Source organism: Tinamus guttatus, unplaced genomic scaffold, assembly GCF_059628265.1.
Source record: "Tinamus guttatus ecotype Peru unplaced genomic scaffold, ASM5962826v1 Tinamus_guttatus_pri_ptg000308l, whole genome shotgun sequence".
Lineage (NCBI taxonomy): Eukaryota > Metazoa > Chordata > Aves > Tinamiformes > Tinamidae > Tinamus > Tinamus guttatus.
Window position 1 is genome coordinate 4847751 of NW_028288842.1, and position 12083 is coordinate 4859833.

Sequence of the window (12083 nt, forward strand, 5' to 3'; positions counted from 1 at the left end):
ACTTTACAACTTCCTTGGCTTGTTTCTAAGATCTCACCTGAAAAATATGGGTGCTGTTGTAAGGGAAAACTGCTCTGGTCCTATGGTGTGCAGAAAATCAGGATTAAAGAGGCTTACTGATTTATTAACAACTTGTAATTAACAGTCAATCAGGGAGCCATACGGTCGAGGTCAGTAGCAATACTCAAGATAAACCACAATACTGGACACTTCCAGAACGCCAATAAGTGTAAGAAATGGTTTATACAACTAATCCCACGACGTTTTAAACCCATGCCTCTACATGCACACATCCGCTGATTTAGGTGCCCCCAGGAGGGTGAGGACACCCCTTGTGTGCTCAAGAGACAGGCCAGGCTGTGCGCTTGACAGACGCCTTTTTGTTCCCCTCTCACTCCCCGCTGTTACAAATTTTCATGCATTGTCTATTCGTCTTTTCAAGCTGACACCTTCCTTTCTTCACACGTCTCTTGGTAATTCCCCGGATACTAGTGAATCCAGCTGATGGGCAACTTTCTCTTTAGTGTTACTGGATTTTAGACAAAAAAGTGTTTTGGTGGTGCCCTGTTCACACACTCTACCCTCACATTACCATCTTATCACTCATGCTCTCCTGGCCATTTTGCCTCTCAAAAGGGGTGAAAGAAGCTTACAGGAGTTTAAAGGACAGCAAAGGACAAGTCACTTTCAGCAAACACTTGCACGATATAATTATAAGACAGCTCTGGAATTGCTGGCCTTGAAGAACCTACCTCTAGCCCAGTTATTAAAGTTGTCTTGCTATGCTGCCCCAGGACTGGGAACTGCAGCAGGATCAATAGCTAGATTCAGAATTAACCCTTCCTAAGAGAGGATCAGCTGCACAAACACTTGCTGCAAAGGCAATTATTTTGTGTATCCACGGTCTCCTAAAGAAGTGAGGCAACAGTGGGAGATGGGTAAGCCTTTTAGTAATCATCCATGGATACTAGATTTTTAAAAGTTCTGTTCCAGCTGTGGCCACGAACAGTAACATCAGAGAGCCTTGCTAATCCGAGTGGTGTCTGTTGCTAGAGTGAAGACCTGCAGATGTTGAAACCAGCTGGAGCTGCTGGGTACCCGCAGGTGACGCTGGCCATGTTTTGCGGGACACTGGGGTGGGAATGGAGATGCCAACCCAGGAGAAGGAGAGGCACAAGGCCAAGCACCTAATGGCTTAGCTGGAGAGGAACTTGGGTGGAACCACACTTCATCCAGGTCTGTCCCCATTGCCTAGGCTGTCACTGGCTCGGAGCAGGATAAAGCATCTCACCCATATTCAGGCTAATTGCCTTCACTCACATTGTCACTGCTGTTTTTTAGATAGACAGCAGACTGCTGTGCCTGGAATCCGAAATCTTTTGCCTTTTAATTCTAGTGAACTCCCATTTTGTTTAAGAAAAATATTTATATTAGTACTAAGACTGTATTTTAGTAAAATCTTAGCAATGTTTACACTGGAAGTGAACTAACAGATACTGTTTTATCTTTTGCGTACAGAGCAAAGGGCTGACTTGCAACAGACTGCTATTTTGATAAGAATACCTTCTGCTTAAGAACTATTCATACAGTTATTTTTCAAGTGTTATTCCAAATCCATGTTATAAAATGTTTATATGTGCACTTAGGAGCTGGTTATGGTATAGCTGTAAAAGACCAAAAAAAAAAAAAAAAGTGTCTTTTCACATACTTAAAATGTCAGAATGGATTTGCGGTTCTCTCACCCGCGGGCTGTGCAGAGCTAACCCTCGGAGCCAGCCAAGCCCTGCTCACGTGCTCAGACCCAGAAAGGCGGCCAGCGTCTTCCTGCGGCTCTCGCCTCCGCACCTCGTGCAGTCAGGGCCATCCCGAGGAACGCGGCGCGACGTCGAGCGCTCCTGTCACCGTCAGGATATGAGAGGAGATGCTCTTACGACAATAAAAGTGCTCCTAAGTGCATCTTCAATCATAAATTGCTTTCAAAATTGCTCCTGGCTTTTTAATTTCTTTCATTTGTAGGATTTATAACACTCTGACACGCAGGAGTGTTTATTCCATGGTCTGCCCATCACATGGTGTACTGTTGGCAAGATACCAGATTTTAGTATGCATTAATCTAAACCTCTGCAACGATCGTTTGCATTTTCTAATAAATGACTGATAGCTGTATGTGTAATGCTTACGCTGATTAAAGTTACCATCAGTACAGAGTGAAGACTGTTTCAGACTTCTTTTGACTCATTTTTGCCATTTTTCCTTTCCAGCACTGCCATCACTGAAACAAAAAGCTCCTTGTTTGAAAATTATTTATGGAGTGTTGCAGCGCTTTATAAGATTTTCATACACCACTCTGCAAGCTGGTATCCTTTTGGATTAGAGTGTGCTCTCAATTTTAGTTCATGGATGAGAACTACTTGATTTCCTTTCATAGTTCTCAACTCAAGAAATGTGCATGAATATGCATGGCTCTATTTGACAAACTCCTTTGTGCTGACTTTTGGGGAAGAATCACAGAAGTTGAGGCCGGAGCAGAACCCCTGGACTGCAGAATAGATCTGCCTAGTGCTCAGTGGGGTCCCAGCTGAGGGGGGACTTCTGCTGGTGCCCCGATAGGCTACCAGTGTAACTGTGTATGGGAAGGCTGGCCAGCGCTCATCCTAAATCTTGCCCTTCATGTTTTTTCTGGTGTATCTAATAGTATCCCAGCATTTTGGCATTAAACAGGTCTCCTCCGTTGCTAGCATTCCCATTTGTCTGCTGCTATAGACTGCCTGGCATGTGCTAGTCCATGTTTGCATTACTGCGGCGTGCGAGTGTGCTACTCATAAACCACGACGCTGACCATGACTGCGGCAAGTGCTGCATCAAAACCGAGCAAACAAGCCCCATCTCAATGAGTCAGGTGAATTTAATTCACCTAATGCACAACAAGCAACAAGGAGGAAACACTGAGGTTTTCCCATGCCACCGCAGCTCAAACTCCCTCAATGAAGTTTATTCAGTGCTAATGTTTTCCTCTAGACTGTCTGTCTCCCGGCCATTCTCAAAATGAAATTCTTAGAGGGGAGATTGAGTCATTAAACAATTTTCTTTTGGTCTCAGTACCTCATCTTTCAGATCAGGAACCATGTCTCTCGTGGGATCACTTTCTCCTCTCCATGTTCAGCTCACCTATATCTTGTTGCGCAGCCAGGTCTAGTTCAGCTTTTCAAAGACTGAGACTCTCGAGAGTCTTCTCTGCATTGTTGCTGAAGTCTTGTTGAGTGCTAAGCTGAAGTCTGGTGAGCACCTAGAAATTGATCTTTTTCCCTCTCCACCTTCAGGGTCACATTATCTGGACACACTTAAAGGCAGATGTAGAGCATAGAGGACATTCTCCCCCTTGCCATATTTCAGATCCATGCTCCACAATGGACCAGAATTTAATGCACCAAAAGCTTTTTTTTTTTTTCTTTTTTTTTTCTTTTCTTTTTTTCAGTTTGCAAAGAAAGTTCCAATAAAAAGACATACACATAAACAATTTCAGTCCAAGCAATTAGCTCGCCAAAGCCACAATTCAATGAAAATGGGGTATAATGGGGAATATAACCTTTATGATTCTTCTAAGTGTTTGAGAGTCAAGCTTCTGCCTATAATAAATGTGGGGCTTGTAAGGAAGGATTTACAGTTTTACTTGTGCTTTGCTCATGCACTTCACTACTCTTCCCTGAAAACATACCCTGTTGACCAATTACAGGGTGTTCAAACATACAAGTAGCAATAACTTACTCCCCTGCCTCACCTGTCACACGTGTATTCAAAATTCTGTCTTAGGATCTCTCAGCCTCTTAATATTGCCAGCAAAACCCTAAGCACTGATATATTGTAAGGTGCTGTATTTTTTTTTTTCCCAGTGCGTTGCACCAGTTTTACACCCCATTGAGTTCAGGAGAGCTATACAGCAGGAAATTAGACCCCAAGTACATATGCACGTTTAAATCCTGTAGTGTTCAAAAATACTGTAACATACTGCTCTACAGCCCTCTAATGGAGAAAATATCAGACACATTCAAGAAAATGAAATGGAATTAATGCTTAACAAAGAAATTTGCCCTGGAGGAGGCAGCTCTGAACACACAGATTCAATTAAGAGCAGACAGATATTCTCTTGTAGGTGAAGCAACCGTGATTTATTCATTTATTTGTTTACTTTGAGCAGAAGGTCATGAGTTTTCTCTTGAGTGAGAACCTGGGGGCAAGAAGGGAGGATGACTTGGATGAGATTAGGGGAAGGAGCGCAGGTGAAACCTCCTTCCTGGAGGCCTTGGACTTGGCGCCTCCAGTGCCTGCATGCCCCATAAGGGCTTTGTCCTGGAGCCGCTGAGAGCCAGGCTCATTACAGCTCTGGGCAGGCAGTGGCCATGAATACCCTTACTCACCAGAATCACAGACTGGTTGAGATTGGAAGGGGCCTCTAGAGATCATCTAGTCCAACCCCCCTGCACCAGCAGGGACACCTAGAGCACGTGGCACAGGGTGGCATCCAGGCGGGTTTGGAAGATCTCCAGAGAAGGAGACTCCACAGGCTCTCTGGGCAGCCTGTTCCAGTGCTCTGGCACCCCCGCAGTAAAGAGTGATCCTCACAGTCTCATATAGAAATGGAACTTCCTGTGTTTTAATTTGTACCCGTTACCCCTTGTGCTGTTGTTTGGTCACCACTGAGAAGAATTTGGCCACATCTTCTTTACATTCTCCCCTCAAGCATTTGTACATATTGATAAGATATCTCAGTCTTCTCCAGGGCTAAAGAGACCTAGCTCGCTTAGTCCTTCCTCATCCATTTATTCCATGCCTGAACCTACTGGAGGACATCACTTTACTAATATGACCTTATTCAGTTATATTCTAATCCAATACCCATAACAAATATTTATTAAACCCTGCCTGGCTAGGTGGGTTTACTTCAGGTTACTTATGACTTCTTATGGATCCTTTCCTCTCTGGCAAAGCCTAGAACAGCATTAACAGCAAGCTGCTCTGGCTCACTGGCGTTTCTTATTAGAGGGGCTCCATTTTGGGTTTGACATTTTCAGGATAGGTCCAAGAAATGTTTAGGAGATAGTGAAGCAACTTAGCCTCCAAGCTGCTGAGAATAATTTTTCAGGACACATTTTATTTCTGTCTCTGCTGCCTCCTAGTCAGATTAAGTGCCTGAAAGAAGTAGCAACTGTGGTACAGTACAACAGTACAGAAAAGCAATGGTGTGTCTCGAACACTGTGGGAAGATGACCTCTATGGCCCGCTGGACATTCGCAATGTGTAGCCAAAGATATATCTATCTCATTTTGAAATAGTCAGGAGACTCCTCCTGTAAGCTGAGACCTTAGTCAGAACGAGATCTGTGTGTGGGTTTTTTTTTTTTTTTTTAACAAACAAAATAAAAAACTCCATCCTATACACAGGATTAAAGGAGAAACCATATAAAGGTCATCTTTATTTTGTCAAGTGCTCTGAACAAGCCACACATGCTAGAGCTCCAGAAAAGCAGAGTGCCTCACAGTCCAGCTTTGGCCTGTCTGCAGGCACTTAGTTAAAGCTTCTTGACTTTTAAGCAGGTGGCGGCTTGGCCATTTTTCTGACAAGGAGTCATTCTGAGCCACAGTTAGCGGAGGAGACCCAGCTGATGCTGTTTTACAGGCTAGAAGCAGTATATTTGCAGGTGCTTGCCATCTCCAAAGATCACTGTGGCCTGGCTGCCATGAGGTGCGAAAAAAATACCTGTTTTGTAGACGTCCCCTACTTCTGCTGTCATCAAACACTGAAACAGTCCATTTAAAAGTATTGAAGAAACCAGAATGAAGCCCCTGGTGCCTAGATCTGTAGATTGAGGGGCATTACAGGCTAACATGACCCTACCAGATTGCAGGGTTTATTTTTTGAAAACATTAGAAGCCCGCTCTACCCTGGAGGCACTGACAGGAGGATGGGGAGGATGAAACTACCTGGATGTGCTGCGCTGCAGGTTTAAACCTCCAAGTCCCATTGCTCGGCGCGCACAGCGCATCTGCCCAGCATCCCCGCGGAGCCTGGCTCCAGCGCCGCGCGCCGCGGCACGGCCCCCCGTGCTCGCGTTAGGCTTCTCTTAGCGTTCACAGGGAAACAACAAAAGTTCCCCTCTCTCTTTGCAGCTCTTCTGCTTTCTGCCTAATGAAGGTGGAATATGAAATGCTGAAGGAAAAAGCAGCTTTCCCCTGCACTAGAATTTCCCTTTCAGTCATTTTTAATCTGACATCTGTTTTAACATGCACTCATATGCCACATTTATTTTAATTTCTTTTCCCTCCCTTGTGTTTTATTATTTACCTCCTGTTCCAAAGAGATCACAAACGATTACACTTCTGTGAAGCAGTAACAGTGGCGGTGATCGTCTCTCTTGCGACTCACAGCTTCGCCTCTTCCCCCCTCTCCTTTCTGCTTCCCTACCTCGTCCTACCACCTGCCTTCCAGGGGCTCACAACTGCTATCAGACAGTGATGGCATTTATGTCTTCGGAGCTGGACAGATTTACCCAAATACAGGACATTTCTTGCTCAGAGCCTGAACATTCATCCTTTGTTCTAGTTCAGATCAGGCCCTTAAGTTAGAGCAAGGAATCCTGAGTGAGATGGTGCCTGCACTCCGATGGAAGCCCACAACTCTGCCGAACACTGCTGGAAGCAGTGAAATGTGCCAGCCTCCATCCAGGGCCCTGACACAAGGACGGCCCGGGAAATGAGGATAACATCCTTAATCAACTTACCTGTAATTTAATTAAATCCTGGAGAATATGCATTCTGCAGCTTCTCCTGGAAGCTGGTTGCTAAGTTCTGAGTGCTGGAGCAAGAAATACCCTCGATGGAGCAGCAATCAGTAAGGATGGATTTTTGCACCTTACTGGAGTAATCCCTTCCCTACTGAACCACTCAGCTCGGAGCCTGCCTGCAGGAGCAACTGCTTCTCCAGCTGTGGCAGTGATGGGAACCTTTAACCAAACCATCTTTACCAACGCTTTGGAAACCGGCCTTGGCTGAGCCATGGAGACTGGCTGGTTGCTTTGCCTGTTTGTTAGATGCAGACAGTAAGGAGATGGTAATTTTTTTGAGTCTTAGAATGAAAACAGATCTCATGCCATTAATGAAACAAGTTTATAGAGGTTGCACTTTTTCTCTATTTCTTAGGCAAGCCATCATGCATTTTGGTTTTCATTTTGTACAACATGGTACCATATGAAAATTACATTAATCTCTTCCAGATTGGCCTTCAAAGCTCCTTTTTCTTTCTTTTTTTTTTTTCTAGAAAAATCCTTTGTTTTCATCTCAGCTAAAGAAGCAACTTTAAATCGATGCTCTTTCTTACAATTCCGTGTTTTCAAATACAACTTGTAATCTCGGCAGTTTGAAACTGCTATGCCTCAGGAAAGCTTTGCTTCCAGAATATGAGCTTTTTCTGCAATTTCTGAGAATTATAAATCCACAAGATGTCCCCAGTGCTCAGAGACCCTTAAAATCACTAGGCGCATTAGGAATGGTTGGAGCATCTGTAGGCACTTTTTCTTGCATCCATGTTAAATTTCATGAAAGGACATTAAAACAACTTTGCACATTTTTTCTCAGTACGCAGTTAGCTTAGGTCCTCACAGAAATGGAAAAATCTGTACGTTTTCTAGAACAGAGATAGAGTCTCTGCAATATACCTGGTTTGGATTTGATGGTCACCCATCACCGGCTTGCTTACCCTTGCCTTTAGTTACCTAAAGTCTGCAACCTTTTTGATACTTTTTCCTGAGTTTCACCACTGTTAAAATTAGCATATTTCAGACTCTAGAGGATTTTAATAAAAATGTCCAACTGCTACTTTCACCTACAGTGTCTTCACATAGCAAGAATATTCTTATCCTTGGCTGCCCTAGTAAATAAGAACTGACCATATGGACATTTCTCCATCTTTCTCTCCTGGGCAGGCTGAATCTAATTAAAAGTAATTCTCTCCTTCTACTACTACTATGCACTTTTTCTTTTTTTAAAAAATATCATCCAGATGTCAGAACTCATAATTTCAGCAAAAGCTCACAAAGATTTGGATACAACCTGTTGCATTTTTCCTGAGGGAGGCAAAGAGCCAAAGTTCCAACTGAGCAAAATAAAATTAAAAGATCTTTCTTTTTCTGTCTCAGTAGCATGTGCTATGGTATATAAAGTGTGTTCTATGAGTCAGAAAGAGAAGGAATGAACAAACTTGTAATACTGATGAAATAAAGATATCAAAGCATTACTTGCTCCAGCTTACATGCATACTTCATATATAATTACTATATAATATCTTTTTGCTTCCTACCTTCCTTCCTTTTCCTTCCATGAAAATAAAGCTGAACCTTTTTCCCAATTCCCTCTTCTTTTAAGTAAGTTGATACAGAATCTTCTAGATTTGCAGTTTCTTGCTTGATTCCCTTCCCTATTTCATCTCAGCACATGACTATCATTCCCAGCTCCACAAAGTCCCAATGGTGCCAGGGTCCAGCATGTCTGGCTCTACTTCCCAGATGGATGCAAGCCCTGTGCTGGGGCACCTCATCCCCTGAAATGGCATTTGGGAGTTGTGCTGGAGCTTGGCTCTACCCCCATGTCTCCTGCTGCCCCAACTGGACAGCTCTAAATAGTCAGGAAAACACTGTTTTTCCCTTCAACCATGTGGTGAGATCAGAAAGAAAATCTGTGGTAAAAAAGACCACTTTCCAAAAAACAAATGTGTGAAAATATTGTCACAGCTTAGTCTATTGATCCCCATTGTATATCGAGACCTAAAACAGGAAAAGGCAGAAAGCCTTGTATGGCCTCCTTCCCAGGAAATTAAAGCACTTTTTCAGCACTGAGCATTGCGTACGGGATGCTTCCTGCATATGTTGTATTCTCTAATTTCTTTTCTCATTTCAACTTTCCTGTCTGTCCAGGATGTTTTGCAGAGCGCTGGCAATTCAGGTGGTTTAACCAGACAAATAACTTAATCATTATCTTTATGAAGCAAGGATGACTTTGTAATAAATGTAACTTGTAGCTTGATTTACAGCAAAATCCTCCTCCTCTTACTTCCCTAATGAGACCTACTTAAGTCAGTGAGACTAGTCATGATGATAAGATAATTAAGTTTTTAGTACAACTCTGGTTAGTGAGTAGAATGCAGTTCTGAAATAATGAATCTACTAGCTGCAGTCTGAAAATCCGAAGGTGTTGATGATTTGGGTATTATTAATGGGCTCCGAGGAAAATACTTCTTACATTAAAGGTGTAAAAGAGCATGGCGAACCCAGTGTAGAACGTAATTCAGATCAGCTTTGAAATTAGAGTTGTTTTTAGATGGCAAAGTCGAAGTTCAGCCAGTAAAACAGCGACACCTGCGAACTAGCAGTCAAAAACACCTATATTAAAATGAAAAGATTTACATGAATGTGTTTAAAAATGACTGCAGTCGGGAATGGGAGCTTCCAAGCAAGTTAGACAAAAATGTAAAGAATGAAATGCCTAAAAATAGAGCTCTGAATGCATAGTTAGGCACCTATATAGAAGTTGCTTGATTTTCAGTTGTTCTGATCACCCAGAGCTCCCATTAACTTCAGGAGCAACTGTGGGTACTCAGCTGTTCTGGAAATCAAGCCACCTTTATTCGAGGGCCTAAATATGGATGTCTGCGACCAAGTTTGGGAAAAAAAAATACAAAAAAGGGTTTTGCTACAAAGACATTTTATAAAAGAAAGTAATAGCCAAGTTTCATTTTCTTCAGGTTACAATGCTTGAAACTGAATCAACATAACAATTAATAGTGCAACATATCTGTGGCAGAAGATTTAGTCTGAGGTGAATAGAAAGCTGTTCCAAGAGCTGTAGCTCTTAATTAGCAATGTGAAACATTCCAGAGATATTTCATATTCTGCAACTGCAAAGTGTTGCCAGGCCACTTAAATCTTTTTCATAGTATTTCAGTGTTGCCATTAATAAGCTTTTCAGGCTGGTCTGCGAAAGACTTCGCAAGATTAACTTTGCAAATCTGTATATATTAACCATTTAACTATTTCAGAATTACCATTTTTTTCTGCTTTTGGATCAAGCACAACTGGCAGACCTTAATTTTAAATACTATAAAATATGAAGAAGGCAGAATTAATTCCATCATATGCACTTGGATGTCAGAAGATTTCTGGGTGTTATTTTCTTAAAGATCTCTTTTTATGAAAACTAATCTTGAGTTGATTTTGCGCCTAAGCCATTGGCAAGTCATGACAAACTGCGTAATTGCCAGTCACATGGAGGAAAATCTGCAAGAGAAAAAGAAAAATTATGGACTTCTTATGTATAACTATAAATTTATGTTAAGAAAGTAACAACTTAAAGGTGTGTCAGATGAAAATTGTGGCTGTTTGGGTATCTGCTTGTATACATATAAAAATAATGAACATACCTTTTTATTCTTGCTCATAGGGTCTGAACTTGGGGATCTGGTTGTTATGTTTGAAGCAGGAAGATTCTTTTAACTCTCCTGACTTGGGGGAATCTCCCCATTTTTGCTATTTTGGTAAAAAGCTTCCTGACTGGGGCATTTTGTCTTCCGTATTTTCAGATTCCCCAGCAGAGCGGAGCCTGCATCATGACTGGGGCTCAGTGCAATCCTTGGCAGGCAAGAGCATCACTCCCCTCAGAAACCAGGACAAGTCACCACATGCACGGGCTGTCTTGTAAGACTCAGCAGCAACAGGAATGCTCAAGCTTTCCTGCCATGACCAGGGACATGATTTTAGGTCAAGAGCAAGGCAGAGGCAGGCCAGTAGCAGTGAGCAAAGACAGTTATGATTCTCATTGCAAAAGGCACACAGGGCTTTTCAACAGTCATGAGTATTCCTCTTTCAGCTGTTCTGAATTTCTTAAGAGATGCCATTCTTTCCAATGCTAGTGAAGGTGGGGAAAAGGAACAGACTGATGGTTTTCGCAACTTGTGTTCTTCCATCAGCAGCAACAGAACAAGGATTCCTATTTTTTTCTTGCTGGGACCTAATACCATCTGATCTCCTGAGCTTTATGAACATTAAAGAGAAATTCTATAGCCCTAGTGGTTTAGCACTGCTTAGGACACTACAACGCGTTCATCTCTCCTCCATCTTTCAGGGATAGATCCCAGTGAGGTAGGTCACAAGCACAGAGGTCCAAACCGTTCTCCCTACTGGGAACTACACGTTGCCACTGCAACTACGAGGCGTGTAAAACTTCACTCAGCAGTTTCCTACGTGGAGTGAGACACGATTTTCACCACAGCATGGAAATACAGGGTGCACAGTGATGTGGAGGGTCTGCAAGGTATTCTGAGGGTCAGCTGAAGTGCCAACAGCTGCCATCCCTCTGAAAAAGCCCCTGTCTATGTATTGGTCAAGCCTCTTCACTCACTGCACTTGTGAACCTGGCCCAGGCGGCTGCGAGCGGCCTGCAACACCGGAGGCCCGTAAGCCTCCCCGTAATGACAGGCCAGACTTAAGGAAACATTGGGCTGGAGGTGAACTTGTCGGTAATAACAAATTAGATGTGTGTTCCATTACCTCTCAAACAGGACAAAACACGTGTTCTGCAAAAACAGGAAGCCAGCACAGGCAGAAAGGTAACTTTTTTTTATCGACCAAGTTGAAAGTTGTTAATAACTGACCTGTTTCTCGATATCTTCCAACAAACTACTGGCACCCAGGCGAAAGAGCTCTGGTTTTAGCCACTCCACTCCTAGCTCCTCGTGCACTAGCATAAGCCAAGAAATAGCATCTTTTGCTGTCCGAATGCCCCCAGCAGGTTTAAAGCCAACCTTTATATATAAAAGAAAAAGAAATGGAATACAATTTTAGTGATTATTGTCCCTCAAAGAGCAACTAACATTTGTGTACCTGCAGCCTAAAAGTTCCTGTTATGTGTACGTATACATATATATTTGCAATGGGAAGTGGAGAAGCCACACTTTAGACCCCATTTCACTAAGTGTCAGAAACTGGTTTCAAGGCACAAGAGAGGACTTCGCCAATAACAAATATCAGGCCAAGGGATTTA

At 42.8% G+C, this 12083-nt stretch overlaps 1 protein-coding gene across 1 annotated transcript in view; it reads right to left on the reverse strand.

The window, feature by feature from the left end:
- Positions 1-9413: 9413 nt before the first annotated feature.
- Positions 9414-12083, reverse strand: part of DERA (deoxyribose-phosphate aldolase) — a 45761-nt gene continuing 43091 nt past the window's right edge. Inside the window, exons 8-9 of the mRNA XM_010214307.2 lie at positions 11695-11844; positions 9414-10321 (exon numbers count right to left, since the gene is read on the reverse strand). Coding sequence (XP_010212609.1) covers positions 10265-10321; positions 11695-11844 — 207 coding nt within the window. The 3' untranslated portion in view covers positions 9414-10264. The remainder of the gene's footprint in view (positions 10322-11694; positions 11845-12083) is intronic.